Here is a 23,805-nt window from a genome sequence, read left to right as displayed (position 1 = left end):
TGGTTGAGTTTTGACCCAAAAACATACATGGAAAATAATTAACTTCCACTTAAAATTGTACAAAAGACTATGGTGGAGACTGTAAGATCCTTTGGGATACAGATCATCATTGGAGTCATTGAGAGGAATAGTGCCCCATCATTGGTGTCAGTGGGGGGAATAGTGTCCCATCATTGGTGTCAGTGGGAGGAATAGTGCCCCATCATTGGTGTCAGTGGGAGGAATAGTGCCCCATCATTGGTGTCAGTGGGGGGAATAGTGCCCCATCATTGGTATCAGTGGGGGGAATAGTGCCCCATCATTGGTATCAGTGAGTGGAATAGTGCCCCATCATTGGTGTCAGTGGGAGGAATAGTATCCCATCATTGGTGTCAGTGGTGGGGAATAGTATCCCATCATTGGTATCAGTGGGAGGAATAGTGCCCCATCATTGGTGTCAGTGGGGGGAATAGTGCCCCATCATTGGTGTCAGTGGGAGGAATAGTGCCCCATCATTGGTGTCAGTGGGAGGAATAGTGCCCCATCATTGGTGTCAGTGGGAGGAATAGTGCCCCATCATTGGTGTCAGTGGGAGGAATAGTGCCCTATCATTGGTGTCAGTGGGAGGAATAGTGCCCCGTCATTGGTGTCAGTGGGAGGAATAGTGCCCCATCATTGGTGTCAGTGGGGGGAATAGTGCCCCATCATTGGTATCAGTGGGGGGAATAGTGCCCCATCATTGGTATCAGTGAGTGGAATAGTGCCCCATCATTGGTGTCAGTGGGAGGAATAGTGCCCCATCATTGGTGTCAGTAGGGGGGAATAGCGCCCCATCATTGGTGTCAGTGGGGGGAATAGTGCCCCATCATTGGTGTCAGTGGGGGGAATAGTGCCCCATCATTGGTGTCGGTGGGAGGAATAGTGCCCCATCATTGGTGTCGGTGGGGGGAATAGTGCCCCATCATTGGTGTCGGTGGGGGGAATAGTGCCCCATCAGTCAGTGGAAGAAAGTTGTAAGATTCCCTGTAGAAGGAAGATGGTACCTTGGAGTGGCTGGTTGTTCCCCATTTTCCATGTCACGCGGATTTGTTGGGCTCCCTTGTGGACGTTGCATTTAAAGGTGGCGTTTTCCCCGTGGAGCACTGTGGCGGTATGGGGGTTAATGGAGATGACCGGAGTCTCCAGACCTGGAAAATAGAAAGTTTTACTCCACCGATCGGCACAGGAAAGCTCCGTGGCAGCGCAATGTGCGGGAAGAGACTCACGGAGAGATTTCTGGACTCCATGGTGGACAGAGAGGATGATGGAGGCTGTGAGGACCACGGAGTCCCTATTGTACTGACAGACGTACTTCCCGGAATCCACACTGGAGGCCTGATGGATGCGCAATCGGGACCCGGAAATCTAAACGAGGAAAAAAAGCTGCACCTAATTTTGCACTCTCCAGTTTTAGTAAATCTCCCCTCCCCTCCCCCACATAGTAATCTGACGTTTTGTCCAGAAACAGATGAAGCCTCTCCACCACGGCTGGGCCATGATCTGCTCCTCGTGGGAGGGTCAAAGCCGACGGTTCTCCGCCCCCTCACCTGGTGATTGGGAGAAAACTCAGCCCCGGGGCGTGTCCAGGTGACGGCAGCGTCTGGATTCCCAGCAACCACGCAGTTCAGATCGACGGTCTGACCCTCGGTGACCGTCCCCGGGACCTTCTCAATCAGGATGGACGGTGGGGGGTTTACAGGCCCTGCAAGGGAAGAGAAGGGTTACACCGCGGCCGAGCTCGCCCGTTCCCCGGTCATGAAGTCAGCAATTATTTATAACCGAGGTCGGTACATTTCTGTCACGAGGAGCACAGAGGAGGCCGCGCTCCTCGGACACACAAGTCCTTGTCTGAAGTGGGAATGTGGAGGAAGAGGAAGAGATCTGACAAAGCCGGACTTGTGTGGCGATGAGCTCATTGTTACTCATCTCTCATTATTTCCATTACAGACTCAGGAACGGGACACGCTGATAATACCAATCCAACGTCGGGACTGAGGGGGTCACACCCACCCACCGATTCCCAACTTCCGGAGGTCCGGAGGGTCTGAGAGTCGGAGCTTTGTGGACAATTAGGAGAAGAAGACGGCTCACCTTGTGCGATTCGTTGTATGATGACGTGGATGACGGCCTCCTGGACCCCGGATCCCGTGTTCACTCGGCAAATGTACTCGCCAGAATCAGCCGGGGTGGCCTTCAGGATCCGCATTCGTGGCCCTGCGACCTGCCAGGCAACAGTCATAGTACTTAGAGGAGAGGACCACGCCAATCAAATCTCATCCATCCGGTAAACATGGAGCTGGACAAACCTCAAGAGCCCAAAGCCCCTGTGCCCGACTTTATGTGCCCACGCTTGGCTCTACTAAATGAATGCAGGTCAAATCGCACTGCATTACTTTCACCCCTTTTCATTGAGCCTATTTCCTATGGAAGCTCTCCTACCATTAGTTACCCTTACCTGGTGATTTGGAGGCAGAGGGCGACCACCTTGCCGATGCCATGTCACTGGCTGGCCAGAGTATCCATCAATCAGACAGGTAAGTTCCACATTCTGTCCCTCCTCCACGGTCTGTGATGACGGCTCAATGCGAATCGCCCCAGAAAGGCCAGAATCTGAAAAGAAAAATATTCTAAAGCAGTGGCCACCAACCTTTTGGATCACACTGCTGCCTCTTCCACACTAAGCTCCGCCTCTCTGCCCCCCTCCCCCTGGATCACACTGCTGCCTTTCCCACACAATGCTCCGCCTCTCTGCACCCTCCCCCTGGATCACACTGCTGCCTTATACACACAATGCTCCGCCTCTCAGCCTCCTCCCCTTGGATCACACTGCTGCCTCTTCCACACTAAGCTCCGCCTCTCTGCACCCTCCCCCTGGATCACACTGCTGCCTTATACACACAATGCTCCGCCTCTCTGCCCCCCTCCCCCTGGATCACACTGCTGCCTCTTCCACACTAAGCTCCGCCTCTCTGCACCCTCCCCCTGGATCACACTGCTGCCTCTTCCACACAATGCTCCGCCTCTCTGCACCCTCCCCCTGGATCACACTGCTGCCTTTCCCACACAATGCTCCGCCTCTCAGCCTCCTCCCCTTGGATCACACTGCTGCCTTATACACACAATGCTCCGCCTCTCTGCCTCCTCCCCCTGGATCACACTGCTGCCTTATACACACAATGCTCCGCCTCTCTGCCTCCTCCCCTTGGACCACACTGCTGCCTTATACACACAATGCTCCGCCTCTCTGCCTCCTCCCCCTGGATCACACTGCTGCCTTATACACACAATGCTCCGCCTCTCTGCCTCCTCCCCCTGGATCACACTGCTGCCTTATACACACAATGCTCCGCCTCTCTGCCTCCTCCCCTTGGACCACACTGCTGCCTTATACACACAATGCTCCGCCTCTCTGCCTCCTCCCCCTGGATCACACTGCTGCCTTTCCCACACAAAGCTCAGTCTCTCTGCTCCGCCTCTCTGCCTCCTCCCCCCTGGATCACACTGCTGCCTTATACACACAATGCTCCACCTCTCTGCCCCCCTCCCCCTGGATCACACTGCTGCCTTATACACACAATGCTCCACCTCTCTGCCTCCTCCCCCTGGATCACACTGCTGCCTTATACACACAATGCTCCGCCTCTCTGCCCCCTCCCCCTGGATCACACTGCTACCTTATACACACAATGCTCTGCCTCTCTGCCTCCTCCCCCTGGATCACACTGCTGCCTTATACACACAATGCACCGCCTCTCTGACCCCTCCCCCTGGATCACACTGCTACCTTTCCCACACAATGCTCAGTCTCTCTGCTCCGCCTCTCTGCCCCCCTCCCCCTGGATCACACTGCTACCTTATACACACAATGCTCCACCTCTCTGCCCCCTCCCCCTGGATCACACTGCTACCTTATACACACAATGCTCCGCCTCTCTGCCCCCTCCCCCTGGATCACACTGCTGCCTTTCCCACACAATGCTCCGCCTCTCAGCCTCCTCCCCCTGGATCACACTGTTGCCTTATACACACAATGCTCCGCCTCTCTGTCCCCCTCCCCCTGGATCACACTGCTGCCTTATACACACAATGCACCGCCTCTCTGACCCCTCCCCCTGGATCACACTGCTACCTTATACACACAATGCACCGCCTCTCTGACCCCTCCCCCTGGATCACACTGCTACCTTATACACACAATGCTCCGCCTCTCTGCCCCCTCCCCCTGGATCACACTGCTACCTTATACACACAATGCTCTGCCTCTCTGCCTCCTCCCCCTGGATCACACTGCTGCCTTATACACACAATGCTCCGCCTCTCTGCCCCCTCCCCCTGGATCACACTGCTACCTTATACACACAATGCTCTGCCTCTCTGCCTCCTCCCCCTGGATCACACTGCTGCCTTATACACACAATGCTCCGCCTCTCTGCCTCCTCCCCCTGGATCACACTGCTGCCTTATACACACAATGCACCGCCTCTCTGACCCCTCCCCCTGGATCACACTGCTGCCTTTCCCACACAATGCTCCGTCTCTCTGCCTTATACACACAATGCTCAGTCTCTCTGCTCCGCCTCTCTGCCCCCCTCCCCCTGGATCACACTGCTGCCTTATACACACAACACTCTGGCTCTCTGCCCCCTTCCCCTGGATCACACTGCTGCCTTATACACACAATGCTCCGCCTCTCTGCCTTATATACACAATGCTCACATGACACGGCTTATCAATGTTCTCCATCATACTCACTATGGTGAGAGCCTTCAATGGTGACCATGATAGAGGCAGCCTGGATCCCGGAGCCACCGCTGACCTGGCAGATGTATTCTCCAGAGTCCCGAGGAGAGGCGTTGACAATCCGCAGACGGGAACCGGACTTCTGCACGACAAGAACATTCAGCGTATGCAGAGCCAGTCATATCATACATAGTGCTGGATGGGTGACACCAGAACCATAGGAGGGCTTCTCAATAACTGTACATACCTGGTGATTGTCCGACAGAGGCTGTCCCTGCCTGTACCATGTCACCTCCTGATGCGTTTGACCTTCAACAACGCAGTTCAGAACAACCGTCTTCCCTTCCGCCAGGGAGTCAGATGGAGACTCCACCCTGATTGTTGGGGTGATGCCGGTGGCTGGACACATAAACAGTTCTATCAGCTGCGGCAGTAATAAGGAGCCATCATTTAACAAGGATTTTGGTGCCATACTTACAAATGACTGGACCCATTCTGTGCGTAATCGTGACAGTAATGGAGGCTTGTCGGGTGAGTCCTCCAGAGGAAACACGGCAGATGTATTCCCCAGAGTCCGCTACCGAGGCCTGAACAATTCTCAGACGGGAACCCAGAACCTAAAACCAAAGAAGAACGTCATCTACATTCCCCGAGAAGAAGTCACATCACTGGGGTGCATAGTCTATTGGTGTCCTTAGAAGTCCCATCACTGGGGTACATAGTCTATTGGTGTCCTTAGAAGTCCCATCACTGGGGTACATAGTCTATTGGTGTCCTTAGAGGTCACATCACTGGGGTACATAGTCTATTGGTGTCCTTAGAGGTCACATCACTGGGGTGCATAGTCTATTGGTGTCCTTAGAAGTCACATCACTGGGGTACATAGTCTATTGGTGTCCTTAGAAGTCACATCACTGGGGTGCATAGTCTATTGGTGTCCTTAGAGGTCACATCACTGGGGTGCATAGTCTATTGGTGTCCTTAGAGGTCACATCACTGGGGTGCATAGTCTATTGGTGTCCTTAGAAGTCCCATCACTGGGGTGCATAGTGTATTGGTGTCCTTAGAAGTCACATCACTGGGGTGCATAGTCTATTGGTGTCCTTAGAAGTCACATCACTGGGGTGCATAGTCTATTGGTGTCCTTAGAGGTCACATCACTGGGGTGCATAGTCTATTGGTGTCCTTAGAAGTCCCATCACTGGGGTGCATAGTGTATTGGTGTCCTTAGAAGTCACATCACTGGGGTGCATAGTCTATTGGTGTCCTTAGAAGTCACATCACTGGGGTGCATAGTCTATTGGTGTCCTTAGAGGTCACATCACTGGGGTGCATAGTCTATTGGTGTCCTTAGAGGTCACATCACTGGGGTACATAGTCTATTGGTGTCCTTAGAGGTCACATCACTGGGGTGCATAGTCTATTGGTGTCCTTAGAGGTCACATCACTGGGGTACATAGTCTATGGGTGTCCTTAGAGGTCACATCACTGGGGTACATAGTCTATTGGTGTCCTTAGAAGTCACATCACTGGGGTACATAGTCTATTGGTGTCCTTAGAGGTCACATCACTGGGGTGCATAGTCTATGGGTGTCCTTAGAGGTCACATCACTGGGGTGCATAGTCTATAGGTGTCCTTAGAAGTCACATCACTGGGGTGCATAGTCTATTGGTGTCCTTAGAGGTCACATCACTGGGGTACATAGTCAATTGGTGTCCTTAGAAGTCACATCACTGGGGTGCATAGTCTATGGGTGTCCTTAGAGGTCACATCACTGGGGTGCATAGTCTATAGGTGTCCTTAGAAGTCACATCACTGGGGTGCATAGTCTATTGGTGTCCTTAGAGGTCACATCACTGGGGTACATAGTCAATTGGTGTCCTTAGAAGTCACATCACTGGGGTGCATAGTCTATTGGTGTCCTTAGAGGTCACATCACTGGGGTACATAGTCTATTGGTGTCCTTAGAGGTCACATCACTGGGGTACATAGTCTATTGGTGTCCTTAGAGGTCACATCACTGGGGTACATAGTCTATTGGTGTCCTTAGAGGTCACATCACTGGGGTGCATAGTCTATTGGTGTCCTTAGAAGTCACATCACTGGGGTACATAGTCTATTGGTGTCCTTAGAGGTCACATCACTGGGGTGCATAGTCTATTGGTGTCCTTAGAGGTCACATCACTGGGGTACATAGTCAATTGTTGTCCTTAGAAGTCACACCACTGGGGTACATACAGGGCTGGACTGGGACCGAAATTTGGCCCTGGACTTCATCCAGACCGGCCCACTTACATTTTGAGTGTCCCATCAGCACCCCCTTACATCAGAGTGTCCCACTGAGCCATCGGCCCACCGGGAAACTCCCGGTAGTCCCGATGGCCAGTACATGCCTGGGTACATAGTCTATGGGTGTCCTTAGAGGTCACATCACTGGGGTACATAGTCTATTGGTGTCCTTAGAGGTCACATCACTGGGGTGCATAGTCTATTGGTGTCCTTAGAGGTCACATCACTGGGGTACATAGTCTATTGGTGTCCTTAGAAGTCACATCACTGGGGTACATAGTCTATGGGTGTCCTTAGAGGTCACATCACTGGGGTGCATAGTCTATTGGTGTCCTTAGAGGTCACATCACTGGGGTACATAGTCTATTGGTGTCCTTAGAGGTCACATCACTGGGGTACATAGTCTATTGTTGTCCTTAGAGGTCACATCACTGGGGTGCATAGTCTATGGGTGTCCTTAGAGGTCACATCACTGGGGTACATAGTCTATGGGTGTCCTTAGAGGTCACATCACTGGGGTACATAGTCTATGGGTGTCCTTAGAAGTCACATCACTGGGGTACATAGTCTATTGTTGTCCTTAGAGGTCACATCACTGGGGTACATAGTCTATGGGTGTCCTTAGAGGTCACATCACTGGGGTACATAGTCTATGGGTGTCCTTAGAGGTCACATCACTGGGGTACATAGTCTATGGGTGTCCTTAGAAGTCACATCACTGGGGTACATAGTCTATGGGTGTCCTTAGAGGTCACATCACTGGGGTACATAGTCTATTGTTGTCCTTAGAGGTCACATCACTGGGGTGCATAGTCTATGGGTGTCCTTAGAGGTCACATCACTGGGGTACATAGTCTATGGGTGTCCTTAGAGGTCACATCACTGGGGTGCATAGTCTATGGGTGTCCTTAGAGGTCACATCACTGGGGTGCATAGTGTTGTGAATTCATTAAGAAAAAATAATAATAATACATTCATATTTCTGTCAAAGAGGTGAGATTGTTTAGGCCTTAGGAACAGATGATCTACAATTTTGCTATCATTGAACTATTACCCTCTTGAAGAACACAAAATACATGATCACTACATTAACTATTGAAAACTTTTACAAGCATGCATTGGGACAGAAACTCGCTGAAACAATGGTATCTTCTGTCACCAAACAAAAAGCTGTTTACTTATTTTGTTGGTTAGAGTGAGAAGGCCAAACTTACTTACCTGCAGTATAGTAACGGTTGGACGTGTGAAATACAGACATTCTGTTTAATGGTCAATTATCAAAAGGTTATTGATTCTACCGAGAAGTGATAATGGTGATAATGGTGTCCAAGGTACGACTACGCCCAGTTGGAGGGGGTTTCCAGAAATTGTCAAAATGATCAAGTAATGTAATCTGTATTTTAATATTTCATGTAAATATTTGTTTTCTGTCAACCAATAAATGTAGCTATTTTGTATGATCACTCGTCTCCGTGAATAAGTTTCACATATATAGACTGTGTCATATAGACTGATTCTGTATCTTAAAAATATCTTCGTTAAAAACTACTTAGTAAATATTGTGCGGGAAAATTGTCCTTAAAAGCACAACAATAGTCTATGGGTGTCCTTAGAAGTCACATCACTGGGGTGCATAGTCTATGGGTGTCCTTAGAGGTCACATCACTGGGGTACATAGTCTGTTGGTGTCCTTAGAAGTCACATCACTGGGGTGCATAGTCTATTGGTGTCCTTAGAGGTCACATTACTGGGGTACATAGTCTATTGGTGTCCTTAGAGGTCACATCACTGGGGTGCATAGTCTATTGGTGTCCTTAGAGGTCACATCACTGGGGTACATAGTCTATTGGTGTCCTTAGAGGTCACATTACTGGGGTACATAGTCTATTGGTGTCCTTAGAAGTCCCATCACTGGGGTACATAGTCTATTGGTGTCCTTAGAGGTCACATCACTGGGGTACATAGTCTATTGGTGTCCTTAGAAGTCCCATCACTGGGGTACATAGTCTATTGGTGTCCTTAGAGGTCACATCACTGGGGTACATAGTCTATTGGTGTCCTTAGAGGTCACATCACTGGGGTACATAGTCTATTGGTGTCCTTAGAGGGAATTGATTTCAACTGAAGCCCAACAAGGAAAGAGCTACCCCACCCCCATGCGGCGTGCCAGGACGTCATTGTTTTCTGTTGGAGGGTTACGGAGCAGATTCTGGTGTTGAATAACTCAGCTAATCAATGATAGGGGGGTGAGTGCCGAGTACGGGGCATGGAGCTTACCTGGTGGTTGGGCGAGAGAGGCTGCCCTGTTCTCTGCCAAGTTACGTCAGCATTTGGCTGCCCGGAGACCACGCAGTTCAGCTCCAATGTTTGTCCTTCTGCCACCGAGCTGGAAGATGGTTCAATCCTCAAAACTGGGACAAAACTGGCTGCTGAAAAGGTGGGAGATGAAGTCGGCTGTAATATATTACACAACGGGAACAAACATGGAGACTCTATGAAGGTACTTACGGTCAACAGATATTTGGGAGACGGTGACAAAGGTTGAGGCCTGCTGAGTGAATGTGCCGGCAGTCACACGACAGATATACTCGCCGGAATCTGCAGCCGAGGCTTGTAGGATCCTCAGCCGTGATCCGGACACCTAACCGGGAGACCAAGATATGAATGAGGACTGGAAGCCAAAAGGGCATTTACAAGTAGAAGAGAGTTGTTCTATGAAACCCGTATAGAGAGAATCACCGAAACCTTGAACTTTTCTCCATCCATGCCGGCTATGGACGCAACGGAGCAGAGAAGAAACCTAACCACCTACCACAGACTGGTCACTTCAGTCCACCATAGACCATAAAACGAGCATGTGCCAAGAGAAGACAATATAGACCAGACAAGATCTGAGGGGACGTCCGATTTGTTCAGTCACTGGTCAATGTATTTCATTATAAGCTGCAGAGTGCTTCCATGATAACATTTATAAATGAAGGAGAATCAGGCTGGATCGAGTATTTCTAAGAAGATTGAATCCCAACTCTTCAGATGATAGAAGTGTAATCTTACCCTCCCCCCCCCCCCCAGGCATAGGTGTGTGTTATTATAAATTATAATAATTACTGCGCCACCAAAGAAATAAAAAAAGCTGCTGACACTGCAATGAGACAAATTGCGTCGAAATAAAGGAAAATAAAGTGCAGCGCTTTATTTTCATGTATTTATTTTGTCCACTAAGACGTAGCCCAAATGACATCTTAGTGGACGAAACGCGCGGGGGTTGTATCATGCTAGCCCCATGGTATTGCGCTCTCTTCAATCTTCTTGTGATCACATCGTTTTACGGTGCCAGTATTCATCCGTATTGATGTAAGGGTTCTACTTTACTCAATAAAACCCTAGCCTAAGGATTTTATGCTATGTGGCAACTTCTTTTGTTTTTCAGTACTGGTGGAGCCTAATGCTTTTTGGTGTGGAGACGTTGTTGCTGTTCATCCCTCACTCTGGTTCCTGTATAATGACTACATTTCCAGTTTTTATGCCTGATAGACCCCTTGCCACTGGCTGGGGGTCCATACAATTGGGCAAGAGTACCCAAGATATCTCGTTTGGTGGTAGCTGTACAGTGGATGGTGAATTCCTTTCATGGCGGTTTATTCTCACGAATGCAGACTCTATATATTCTTACCATCTCGGAACTGTCCTCAATCTAGAAGTCACTTCTATTTACATGGACTTATTGTGGATAGAAGATGTCTTTTAACTTTTTCTATTAAGATTGGTGGTCATTGTGATTTTTCCGGTTGTTGGCAAATTTTGCACTTTATTATGTATATACACATTTATGAATTCATGTTCATACAGGTTTAGACCATTATTCCTCTACATCTGACACTATAATAGTGTTGCACTGACACTTTATTGGTTTGCACATTTGTGTTATGTTGTTCAGTTGTATTCTCTCCCTGTTGGAACGGAATTATCAGCCCAGTGTCAGGTGGCAAGGACCCCAAATATTCCGCCCTGTCTCCTGCCTGAGCTCGGGGCTGATGATTGACAGTCGCAAGACAAGATTCTAGTCCTCCTTATACACCCCCCATAGGGAAAAGGAACAGCAGAAATATGGAATGTTCTGCATAGGAGTTTACTATGCTTCTAAGTTTTTTAATTTTCGTAATAAAGAGCTTGGAATTTATGGATATGGTATATTTTGGCTCCTATCGTGACACATTTAAAGTTCCACTTTCCTCTGTTCCATTTCCCTATGGGGGAGTATAAGGAATAGAATCTCTTCTTGTCCACAGAATATAGTCTGGGCTGCCAGAGGAGGGTCAAATCATCATTTAGGGCAGCATCTGTTTCTCATGAATGTCATCCCAAGATTTTCCAAGTGTTTTTTACTGGGTTTTTGAATGTCCCTTATCAGCATGGCATGCTGGACAGCCTCAAAGCCTCACACAACTACACTAACGGGGAGAGAATACAAGCAAATAATCAAAAATTAAGTAAGACTTGAAAGGTAAGAGTGTACTATCATAACAATTCAAGAGAGGAGACTCATTATTATACAACTGCCAATTGGTGACTCTTATGCCGCGTACACACGATCGGACTTCCCCCGCGGACTCGGTCCGGCGGTCAATCTGACGGACTTTGCAGCTGAGGTCCGCCGGACTTTCAAACTAACGGACTTGGCCACACACAATCACTTCAAAAGTCAGACCGATTGGAACGTGATGATGTAGAATAAGGACATTCATAGCCAGTAGCTGCCCTAGCGTCGGGTTTAGTCCGTTGGACCAGCACAAAGACGACCGGATTGTCCGATAAAAGCCGAGACCGGCGGACAAATTTGAAGCCAGTCTTATTTCTATGTCAGCCAGACTGTTGGGAAGAAAAAGTCCGGTGGAGCCCACACACACGATCGAATTGTCCGACGGACCAAGTCCGCCAGAAAGTCCGATCGTGTGTACGCGGCATTAATGTATATTCAGCTTATTACTTAACTAAAATACATTATTTGTGCCAGTGGTTATTATTTCAGACTGTACACAATGTATGTTTTGTTGTGTTCTTGTAGCATCTTTATCACTTTTCTCTCACAATCTGTTCTGCTTCAATATAAAGTAACAGGGAGAGAACCAGCAACTTCCAAATCCTCTTTATTCATTACATAGGAGTGACAAAGAAAGCCTGCCAACGCGTTTCGGCGAGTAGCCTTGTTCACGGCACCATTCTATGAACAAGGCTACTTCCCGAAATGTGTTAGTGTGCTTTTAATGTCACGCCTATGTAACGAATAAAGTCTTTAAGTGGATTTCGGTTTTTCTGGCTCTCCCTATTACTTCATATTGTATCCAGTGGTTGGAGGATGCTTTAGAGCCAAAGCACCCGCATCTGTATTCCATCCACCTATCTCAGGGTGTGATCCCTTTGGAGAGCACTGCTTGTTGCCTTTATCGTCTGTCTGTTCTGTTTCAGCCATTTCTTTTTCTTTCTGTATATGTAACTGACCTGGTACAACATTCTCTGTTTTTGACTTCCGGACGTCGTGTAGGAAATTACCTGATGATTTGGTGAAAGTGGAACTCCTGGTCTGTACCATGTGACCTCAGCACCGGGAAAGCCAGAAACCTGGCAATCCAGCTCCAGAGTTTGCCCCTCGACCAGAGAGCCAGAGGACGACTCGATCCGGAGTACGGGAATGTTTTCCGAGTCTGGGGGAGAGCAGACATTGGCAAAAAATGTTTTCTGCTTCTAATGGACCATATGGGTTCAAACCAAAGTAGAGTAAAAGGAAAGAAGATTGGATATGGAGAATTAATCGCAGTGAAAGGGAAAGGCAAGGCCAAGAAAGACTGATGGAAAATGAAGATTCCGTAAAAAGAAGAAATGAGACAGAAAGCGCGAGCAACCTAAACCCAAAGACATGCCCATCTGGCACCAACGGCATACAAGAGAAGAATGGAGACACAAAATAACACAAAACTATGAGATGATGAGAGACAAACTCAGACCAGAGGTGACAGAAGGGCATGAAGACACATAAAACAGAGCAAGAGGCATAAAAGGGCAGATTACGGGAGGGTAAGGGAAGTTGGGGACGAACGGGTGTATGTAATAAATGTGTCTGTATCAATCTGTAAACCATACCCTTGTTGAGCTGATGTTGTGGTGCCTATGTCTGTCATTGGAAATGTTTGTAATTGCACCTATCATTACTAAATAAAATTTGGTTTTCCCGGAAAAAAAGACAAAAAAAACATAGCAAGACGCAGGAACAATAATACCGGGAATGTAAGAATGCCAATCCCGGACTGCGAGGAAAAGAAGCAAGGAGCGATAGCCGAAGGATCTGCTGGTAGATTGGAGGAAGACACAAGAAGAAATGGAAGAGTTTAGGTGGAAAACAAAGAATGGATGATGATAAGTGTGGCAGATGGTGAAATATGAGGCATTAGGAGACGACCAGAATAGCTGCAGGTGCTCTGAAGGATAGACACACCAAGAATTCATCTCAGTGAAAGGGAATGGCAAGGCCAAGAAAGACTGATGGCAAATGAAGATTCCGTCAAAAGAAGAAATGAGACAGAAAGTGTGAGGAACCTGAACCCGAAGACATGCCCATCTGGCACCAACGGCATACAAGAGAACAATGGAGACACAAAATAACACAAAACTATGAGATGATGAGAGACAAACTCAGACCAGAGGTGACAGAAGGGCATGAAGACATATAAAACAGAGCAAGACGCAGGAACAATAACACCGGGAATGTAAGAATGCCAATCCCGAGGAAAAGAAGCAAAGAGCGATAGCCGAAGGATCTGCTGGTGGATTGGAGGACACAAGAAGAAATGGAAGAGTTTAGGTGGAAAACAAAGAATGGATGATGATAAGTGCTGCAGATGGTGAAATATGAGGCATTAGGAGACGACCAGAATAGCTGCAGGTGCTCTGAAGGATAGACACACCAAGAAAAACTTACAGATCGGGGTGATGGTAATAATAATGGAGGCCTGTTGTGTGCCAAACCCATTAGTGACCCGGCAGATGTACTCCCCGGAGTCTGTTGTGGAGGCGTGGAGAATTCGGAGCCGGGAGCCATACACCTTAGAGAGGAACAGTAGACTAAACATAGCGGAACAAGCAGTGCCATTACATTGTATAGGGCTACATATCTCTTACACCAGAGGCCCATGATGGCTTTAATCCTTAAAGAACCCTTTATCCATCCTTAGCCCCTGTACACACGGTCGGACATTCTGACAACCAAATCAGTTGGATTTTGTCCGAAACTGTTGCATACACACGGGTCGGACAAAGTTGTCGGAAAATCTGATCATTCAGAACGTGATGGCGTTATTTCGTTACGATGGGACTACGTTCAGGCTAGTAGCCAATAGCTTTGATGTAGGAGTTTGATCTGAGCATGCGTGGCACTTTGTCCTATCGGAATTCTCTACACATGATCGGAGTATGTCCGATCGGACCAGTTTGTCGGAAAATATTTCCAGCAAGTTGGAAGTTGGAAAATTTGGTCCGACAGAAACAGTCCGATGCAGACCACACACAGTCGGAATATCCGACAAAACAGTCCGATAGGACACATTCCGACGGAATCTCCGACCGTGTGTACAAGGGCTTAAACATTCCAGAACCGGTAGAGTAAGCTTGTCTACCCCTGCACTAGATGTACTGCATTTCAACAACTCCCTGCTGTTAAAGTGGTGGAGATCTACCTGAACAACCCGGGAGAAGTCAAGGATCGCCGGGCACACTGTCGCCTCCTCACACCCGATGTAAACCTCTAATTGCCGTACTACCGTGCCGCAACCGCGTGCATTACATGGCAATCATTGGTTTAAATCAGGTGGTGTTTTTCTGTATTAGATCAGATGTTTATCCAGACAAACAAGAGCAAGAAGACCTATACTGTATGGCCAGATGTATGTGAACCAACCTTGTGGTGACAGTTTGATGAAGACCCTTTTCTGTTCCACCGTGCCTGTGCCCCCTGTGTACAAAGCCATCTCCATAAAGACATGGCGTTATTTTATTTACAATAAATGGGCCTTAGACTGGGGGAATTGGGCTTGTTTTAGATTCTTATTTTTAATTGAGGAAACCCAATACAAAAAAAAGATAAGCCAGCATTGTGGATGGTGGATTTACCTGGTGATTTGGCGAGAGTGGGCGGTCGGACCTGTGCCATGTGACCACAGCTTGCGGGTATGATGCCACCACACAGTTCAGCTCCACGGTCTGTCCTTCCTGTAGTGTATCCGATGACGGCTCGATCCTCACCAGAGGGGCAGATCCAGTGGCTGGGAACCAGATACAGAATACAAATAAGAGATCGAACATCTTCGGTTACTGTACAGAAGTCTTAGCAGAATGCGGCTGCTGGACCCACCTCTCACTACAATCACTTCGATGCGGGCCTCCGAGGTGCCAGCGGTATTGGTGCCGACACACAGGTAAGTACCAGCGTCAGCGGCAGATATAGAGGGGATCACAAGTGTTGCGATGTCCGTTCTCTCTGTTCGAGCCTAAAAAAAAAAAATCAGACGTACCGTTGGATGGACTCAAAGGCCAGATTTCACCCCAATGCACTCTATGCCTGTGCTAAGCTCTGCTCGTGTATTGCATTGAGGATCGTGCATAGAAACTTTAGGACAAGTTGGCTGTAATGTCTCTTCCACAGAGGTCATGCTTTCCATATCCTGCACTGATGAGATCTAACACGTTGCAAACAGCTAAATGCAAATGAGTTCTTTTATGTATCTGGGGATCATGGACGCAGATACCTGCAGCTCTTGGATCCGTCTGTGGATGGCTTCCAGGCTGCTGCTTCGAAAGTGAAGGAAACCGAGAGAGGCGAGGGCCTGTGCGGAGGGACAGATTGCCGCCGGCATAGTGAGGAGGAACAGAAAGTCAAAGAGAGTGAGATCAGATGGAATGGGTTAGTAAACTACGAAGACTGGAAGAAAAAGATAAAGAAAGGCCCAGATTTTAGAATTTCTTCTATAGAATAACTTGTCTACAGCGAGGACTAAGCGACCCGCAGGAGGCCATTCTGGGTAACCATAAGAATGCCAGCAGCACTCAATGCCAAGCAGCTGCTGCAAAAGCAAATGCAATCTTCCCTTAAAAGGGGGGGGGGGGGATTGGATGCAGTTACAGTATTAGCCCCAGTATGGGGTACTTAGGGTACTGATTTGGGCACAATGATACAAGGAATGTAGATTTGGAGAGGCTTCTGAGAAAAGGGATGACGTCATAAATTAAATTTGAGATACAAATATGGGCCAATTTATTTTAGGGGAGCCAGAGTTTTGTGCAAAGCCCCCCCCCCCCCCTGCTGGCTGCAGTATTATCCGCAACTTCTTAGGAGAGCCCTTTCATTTTGTATGTTTGTTTCTTGTTTGTAGTTTGGTTTGATGATGAGCATTCTTCTCCCCAGGGGCCGGTGAGAGCTTCTCTGGGGTCGTCTTCTGTTGGAATTTATTCAACTTTGGAGTGAATGTGAACCTTCAACAGGAATGATGATGATGTCATTTTGTGATTGTGATTCTTTTCATTTTTAAATATATATATATATATATATATATAGTGAGGGGAGTCACTTTGGGCGGGTGGCTTTTGGAACCCAGCTTACCTTGGAGAGCTCTGGAATCTCCTTGTCCAGCTCCCCCCGGCCCCTCCTATGTGTAAGTTATCCTGTGTCTTTTAGGGGCACAGGGTGACCAAGAACCCCACTATGATCTGTACTAATAGGACTCACTGTACAACCACACTGGAATGTTGTGTGTGTATATATTGTATATTGTCTCATGCTGTTGTGGACATTTTGTTGGGTCGTTTGGGGTGTGGCTGTGTTCCATTGTTCTATTGTGTCTGTCTGCCTTGGGCATTATGGGATGTGTATGTAGATTAAATGTGGGAGGGGAGGGGGGGGGAATTCCTCCAACAGCTCTCCCTGCTGATTGGATAGTCTACCCCGCCCTGAATGCAATTTCTACCCCCCCCCCCCACCAGAGGATGGGTGACACCAATACAGTGAGCGGTGCGTAAAAAAATGCACTGTCACTGTATAAATGACACTGGCAGGGAAGGGGTTAAAATTAGGGTTGATCAAAGGGTTAAATGTGTTCCCTATGATTGTTTTCTAACTGTGGGGGGAGTGCTTTGACTAAAAGGAAAACTGAGATCTGTGTTTCTACTCAGCAGAAACACAAGCTCTCCATTTTCCTCTCTGGCAGAATGGCGGTCTGCCTTGTTTACATAGACAGGCCGCCGTTCTACTTCTCCCCATGAATGATCACCAGGTTCCCAGCGGACACCGCGTCCGCCGGACCTGCCTATTGGCTCTCGCTGTATGCAATCACAGCGGAAGCGGGGCTCCGGCAGCATGCCCGCTCACGCCCGCCCTAGAGTCGAAGAAGAAAATTGGGTCCAGGTACTTGATTTTGTACTTAAGGGCCGCCCTGCTGCAGTATATGTATGCGGGGTGGTCCTTAAGGGGTTAAAGTCCCCTTTTTTGGTATGGCTAGACTCTGGGAAAAGGGAAGTCTCCTATATAATATGTCACAATAAATATATAAAAAGGTCCATATATAATTCCTGTGAAATGTTTTATTACTAAGGACTGTACAGGAAAGGAGAAGGCGACATCAGATGTGCGTCATGAAAGGACAATTATGTATTATGATGTAGAAATGGCAAACCCATTCCTCCAATCAATGATGTCCTCAGTTCTAATTATTGATTTGGAAATGTTTCCACTCAGGAGATCGATCTTCGGGTGAAGAATGACTCCCCGTGTGAAGGAGAAAGGACACTCCTGACCCTGGCCCTTTTGTTTTGCTTCACCAAGCGTCCCGCAAGCTACGCAAGTAAAATGTGAGCAGCTGAACAAGCGAGCCATTAAGGTGGAGGGGTTAGTAAAGCTTGATGGACTTGTGTTCATCAAAGGGAGATCGCAGACAGAAGCAGAGCGCAGTGTGCAGGAGATACGCCTACAGATACATCAAATCCGTTTCCGACAAACCCTGGGAGAGCTTCACACCAAGCAAAGGAGCATAGGGGTGTGAGGCGGGTTCAGTGCAGATTGGCGCTAGCGTTTCCTGATGTGACCATGATAATGATGGATGAGGGAGGAGCTCTGCTCAGGATATTTTTATAAGTCATTACATGACTGGACACATTCTCTAAAACCTCAGGGATCCTTGTCCATCACTAATGCCCCGTACACACGAGAGGGATTAAGTCTGACAGACCTCCAAAGGAGTTCCGCCGGAGTTCCGCCGGAGTTCCGACGGAGTTCTGGCGGACTTTTCGACCGAACGGACTTGACCACACACCATCACACCAAACTCCGACGGAGTCGAACGTGATGACGTACGACTGGATTCGACGTAGGAAGTTCCTAGACAGTAGCCAATAGCTGCCCTAGCGTCGGTTTTAGTCCGTCGGAGTAGCACACACACGAGCGGATTTTTCAAAGGGGACCGGGTCCGGCGGAGTTCCGTCGGGAAAATTTAAAGCATGCTTCATTTCTAAAGTCCGTCAGACTTTAGCTTCGCTAAAGTCCGTTGCAGCCCACACACGATCGGATAGTCCGCCGGACTCAGTCCGTCGGAGTTTGGATGTCGAAAAGTCCGCTCGTGTGTACGGGGCATAAGAAGACTCATCAGCACAGACATGCAGAATCTGTAAGACCGCCAATACACGGGACCAAACCTATGGTGAGATTCAGGAGCAGGAGGAACCACATTCCAGACTGACCTGTGGGGGTAGAATGCCACCCTGCTTTCTCCAGGATATTGTCGCCATAGGAGTGCCACCAGCTCTGCAATACAGACGGACCGTGTCGCCTTCTCTGACTTCGGTACGTTCTGGGCTCACCTGGACAACTGGAAGATTCCCACCTACTGGTACATGGGACACAAGGACATAGGATGAACCCGGATACTCATATTCACCTCAGAGAGACACATTACATGCATACAATACAAATTATACGTATGTCCCAAAGTGAAGAAGACCTGAGCTTCAGCTAAGACCTGGTAGAACAGCTGAACTTCAAGTAAGACCTGGTAGGATAGCTGAGTCTCAGCTGGCTCAGACCTGGTAGAAGACCTGTGCTTCAGCTGACTATAAGGCCCGGTAGAATAGTTGAACTTCAGCTAAGATCTAGTAGGATAGCAGTCTCAACCGACTAGGATCTGTAATGCCCCGTACACACGAGAGGGATTAAGTCTGACAGACCTCCAAAGGAGTTCCGCCGGAGTTCCGCCGGAGTTCCGACGGAGTTCTGGCGGACTTTTCGACCGAACGGACTTGACCACACACCATCACACCAAACTCCGACGGAGTCGAACGTGATGACGTACGACTGGATTCGACGTAGGAAGTTCCTAGACAGTAGCCAATAGCTGCCCTAGCGTCGGTTTTAGTCCGTCGGAGTAGCACACACACGAGCGGATTTTTCAAAGGGGACCGGGTCCGGCGGAGTTCCGTCGGGAAAATTTAAAGCATGCTTCATTTCTAAAGTCCGTCAGACTTTAGCTTCGCTAAAGTCCGTTGCAGCCCACACACGATCGGATAGTCCGCCGGACTCAGTCCGTCGGAGTTTGGATGTCGAAAAGTCCGCTCGTGTGTACGGGGCATTAGAAGAGCTGAGCTCCAGAGTAGACCTGCTAGTAGAGTTGTGAGCTCCAGCAGGCCAAGACCTGGTAAAGAAACTGTGAGCTCCAACTAAGACTGGTAGAAGAGCTGAACTTCTGCTGACTAAGACCTAGTAGAACGGTAGAGCCTTAGCTGGCTAAGACTTGGTAGAAGAGCTGATCTTCTGCTGACTTATGCCGCGTACACACGATCGGAATTCTCGTCGGAAAAAGCTCTGATGGTTTTCCAGACGGAGTTCGGCTCAAGCTGTCTTGCCTACACACGGTCACACCAAATTCCGATACAGTTTATAACGCGGTGACGTACAACACGTACGACGTTACTAGACAAAGGAAGTTCAATAGCCAGTAGCCAATAGTTTCCGTCTCGTAGTTGAATCTGAGCATGCGTGATTTTTGGCGTGTCGGAATTACAAACGATCGGAATTACCGATAGAAAGTTTTTCCATCGGGAAAATTGAGAACATGCTATCAATTTTTGGCTGACGGAAATTCGGACATTTAAATTCCGATGGAGCGTACACATGGTCGCATTTTCTGATGAAAAGCTCTCATTGGTCTTTTTCTGCCTGGAATTCCGATCGTGTGTACGCGCCATAAGACTTAGTAGAGCCTCCGCTGCCTATGACCTGGTAGAAGAACTGAACGTCTTCTATGACATAGTTGAATAGCTGAGCCTCAGCTGACTAAGATCTGTTAGAAGAGCTGAGCTCCAGCTAAGACTTTCTAGAAGAGTTGTGAGCTCCAGCTGGCTAAGACCTGGCAAAAAAACTGTGAGCTCCAGCTAAGACCTGCTAGAAGAGCTGAACTTCTGTTGACTAAGACCTAGTAGAGTAGTAGAGCCTCAGGTGCCTAAGACCTGGTAGAAGAGCTGAACTTCTGCTATGACCTTCAAGAAGAGTTGTGAGCTCCAGCTAAGACCTGCTAGAAGAACTGAACTTCTGTTGACTAAGACCTAGTAGAATAGCGGAGCTTCAGCTGGCTAAGACCTGGCAGAAGAGCTGAACTTCTGCTATGACCTGGCAGAAGAGCTGATCCTCAGCTGGCTATAACCTGGTAGAAGAGCTGAGCTCCAGCTAAGACCTGGTAGAAGAGCTGAGCTCCAGCTAAGACCTGGTAGAAGAGCTGAGCTCCAGCTAAGACCTGGTAGAAGAGCTGAGCTCCAGCTATAACCTGGTAGAAGAGCTGAGCTCCAGCTAAGACCTGGTAGAAGAGCTGAGCTCCAGCTAAGACCTGGTAGAAGACCTGAGCTCCAGCTAAGACCTGGTAGAAGAGCTGAGCTCCAGCTATAACCTGGTAGAAGAGCTGAGCTCCAGCTAAGACCTGGTACAAAAATTGAGGTCCACCATCTACTGCCTCTCCACACTGCTTGCTACAGAACCTTAATCGTGTTTGGGGACGGCAGACTTCCCGGATGGGATTATGCAATTGTCCTGCACATTTCACACACTGATAGAGTAAAGCCTTTGTGTGATCATTGTCCACACTACTCACTGTGTACTCGAAGATCAGCCCTGGCAATGTGCTGTCCATGACTATTGCGGACGATGCAGGTGTACTGACCCTCATCGGAGGATTGAACGGATGGGAATCTGAGGACACCTCCCTGGATGCTTGCTCTATAGGGGATGCCTCCATTTTGTCCACCTAAAAGTGACACAGTAGGCGGGTTAACGGTCATCTTACTAACCCAGTTCTCAGGTCATTCCCTGTTTCCATCTTCTTACCTGTCCATTCCACTGTAGGAGGGGGGTTCCCGGAAGCTGTGCAGCGGAACTCTGCTGGTTGACCTTGCTGGACAGTCAGCTGTCTGGGTTCAATGATAGCTGTGGGGTGGGTTCCTGTTCCGGCTACAATATGGTGAAGAACACATTACAGCAAACACATCATAACCCACAATCATACCATGAGCTCCTGGAGTGTCAAACATCCTGAGATATAGCTACATACATGTGCCCTTCCAGTGTCATGTCATCCATTGGGGCAGTTTTAAAACTTGAGAAGAAAAAACTGTGTTTTTTAAGCCCGGCAACTGACTGTTTAGTACAGGTAACACAGACACTTCCCATCTCTCTGGGTTTGATAAATCAGCCTCAACATTCATTTTTACCTGAGACACTGGGGGTGGATTTACTAATCCTGGAGAGGGGAAAATCCGGTGTAGCTGTGCCGAGTAACCAATCAGCTTCCAGGTTTTATTGTCAACGTTTAACCGAACAAGCTGAAGTCAGAAGATGATTGGCTGCCATGCACAGCTGCACCAGATTTTGTACTCTCCGGTTTTCATAAATCAACTCCAAGTCAGAGGAATCTTCTCATAGGGTCATGCGTCATGCAGCCTATTCCGATCGAGGACCTCCAAGTCCCAGCGTGTACTGGCAGCCAACTGCTTGATTTCCAGGATTGCTGGAGCCGGTCAGCTCTTTAGGGGAACAAATAGTGCTTTGCACACACAGTACAGCTGGGTAGGTACCGCAGTCCAGGTTGATGGGGTGGAAGAAAGCCAAGGTCACGTGTGATGGTGAAGTCACAGGGAGCTGGAAATTAGCATCACACACCACAGACACACAATATTAGTATCTGTACCCACATCCGACCACTAAATGACACACACACACAATATGGGGTGATGGATCTGCTCCGACATGCATGGAGGCAGTCTCCGGCATTCATGGCGGTATGATATGGATCATGGCTGCAAGATGGGGGGGGGGGGATCAGGCAGTTTGGCATGCTACAGTCACAGTGCTCAATGGATTGGAGCACTCCATGCCAACTTACACGGACTGTGTCCTTCAAAGGTCTCAAACGGTCCATAAAACATCTGTGTCTTGGAGGTCTCTGTGGATAAGTAGGAACCAATTTTATTGTACAAATTCACAACCATACACATGGAATTTGTCCAATATTTGTACAGGACGTCCTCAGAAAACAATGATGTTTTTACATCCAGTATAACGTACCAAAGCTCAACCCGCACCTTTGCCTTTTTTGATGAAGCAGGATCGGGCTCTACCATGTAGATAAAGTCGGCAACCAGGCTGAAGATTTCAAAAAATGCTCTTTATTTCATCCAAGGAGTAAACGTTCCAAACAGAGAAAACTCTAACGCTTTCCAGCCTATCAAGGCCTTACCTGAACTACGAGTAAAGCCTCGATAGGCTGAAACGCGTGTACTCCTTGGACGAAAAGAAGAGAAATTTGAGTCCTTCCCACCTGGTTGCCGACTTTACATGGAAGGAGTCTTGTGTTGGGGGCTGGAGACGGCAAGTCAGGCACGGTGAGAGAGAACTCTTGAAAGGCCCGATTGTATGATTGGGTTGCAGTGCCATTATCCTACATGTGTGTTAGGATAGGGTTGTCCCCTGTCTGGTTTTCATTCCGGTCTGTGCCCCCATTGGGAGATTTACCCTCTCTATTTGCCCTGATCACCATTGCCACCCAGACAGAAATGGATGAGAAATCCAAAATTGCAGAGTTGTCACCAGAAGAGGTGACAGTTGGTCCTTCAATGGGGACACCTGGTCCTGTGGCACCTGAAGTGCAACTAAAGGCTAAACCTTTTTTTTTTTTTAGTTTTCAGTGGAGTGGAGATGGATTAGAACCCCTGTCAGTTTTTTATTGCTGCCTGTGGTCCCGTCTATGTGTCTATGTGTCCTGTTTACCATTATCATTGAAAGCAGAAGAAAAGCTTTTGGGTTGTCCCCAGAATAGTAATAGAGGGGAAATCTCCCAATGGGGACACTATTTCTGACTTGGGGGGGGGGGGGGCAAAGGATTGCCTTCATTTTCAGGGACTTCCTCTCACTTCCTGTTTTGGTTATGGGACAGGAAGGGAACTTCACACAGATGGCAAAAAATAAACTGACAGGAGTTGACCTTCTCTTACTCTTATCCAAATTTTTTTATTTTAAATTGTACCAAATACCATAATTTTCTATTCCCAACGCCAACCCTTGTCAACATACACGTGATATAGCTCCGCCCCTTTATCCGCCCACAGGACCTGTTTGGAGCTCTAAATGGAAAGCTAGAGCAACCTCCCCCATTCTCCATAAAATTCAGAAGATCAAGAAACGG

The 23,805-nt window shown here is 48.2% G+C and overlaps 1 protein-coding gene across 20 annotated transcripts in view; it reads right to left on the bottom strand.

Moving 5' to 3' along the window:
- The window catches only part of HSPG2 (heparan sulfate proteoglycan 2), a gene marked incomplete at its 3' end in the record, with an annotated part of 222,752 nt that overhangs the window by 12,290 nt on the left and 186,657 nt on the right, over window positions 1–23,805 (bottom strand). For 15 of the 20 annotated variants that reach the window (XM_077455956.1, XM_077455962.1, XM_077455968.1 and 12 more), the window contains 18 exon segments: window positions 1,023–1,166; window positions 1,245–1,383; window positions 1,566–1,720; window positions 2,110–2,239; window positions 2,474–2,628; window positions 4,771–4,900; window positions 5,006–5,157; window positions 5,237–5,375; window positions 9,326–9,477; window positions 9,557–9,689; window positions 12,599–12,750; window positions 14,022–14,145; window positions 15,209–15,360; window positions 15,450–15,585; window positions 18,824–18,969; window positions 21,220–21,372; window positions 21,453–21,575; window positions 22,507–22,566. In XM_077455956.1, the coding sequence (XP_077312082.1) occupies window positions 1,023–1,166; window positions 1,245–1,383; window positions 1,566–1,720; window positions 2,110–2,239; window positions 2,474–2,628; window positions 4,771–4,900; window positions 5,006–5,157; window positions 5,237–5,375; window positions 9,326–9,477; window positions 9,557–9,689; window positions 12,599–12,750; window positions 14,022–14,145; window positions 15,209–15,360; window positions 15,450–15,585; window positions 18,824–18,969; window positions 21,220–21,372; window positions 21,453–21,575; window positions 22,507–22,566 (2,475 nt within the window). 20 annotated transcript variants of the gene reach the window in all.

Source organism: Lithobates pipiens, unplaced genomic scaffold (assembly GCF_037356315.1).
Source record: "Lithobates pipiens isolate NorthernLeopardFrog02 unplaced genomic scaffold, aLitPip1_a1.2 Scaffold_27, whole genome shotgun sequence".
NCBI lineage: Eukaryota > Metazoa > Chordata > Amphibia > Anura > Ranidae > Lithobates > Lithobates pipiens.
This window is presented reverse-complemented; position numbering and strand designations above follow the sequence as displayed.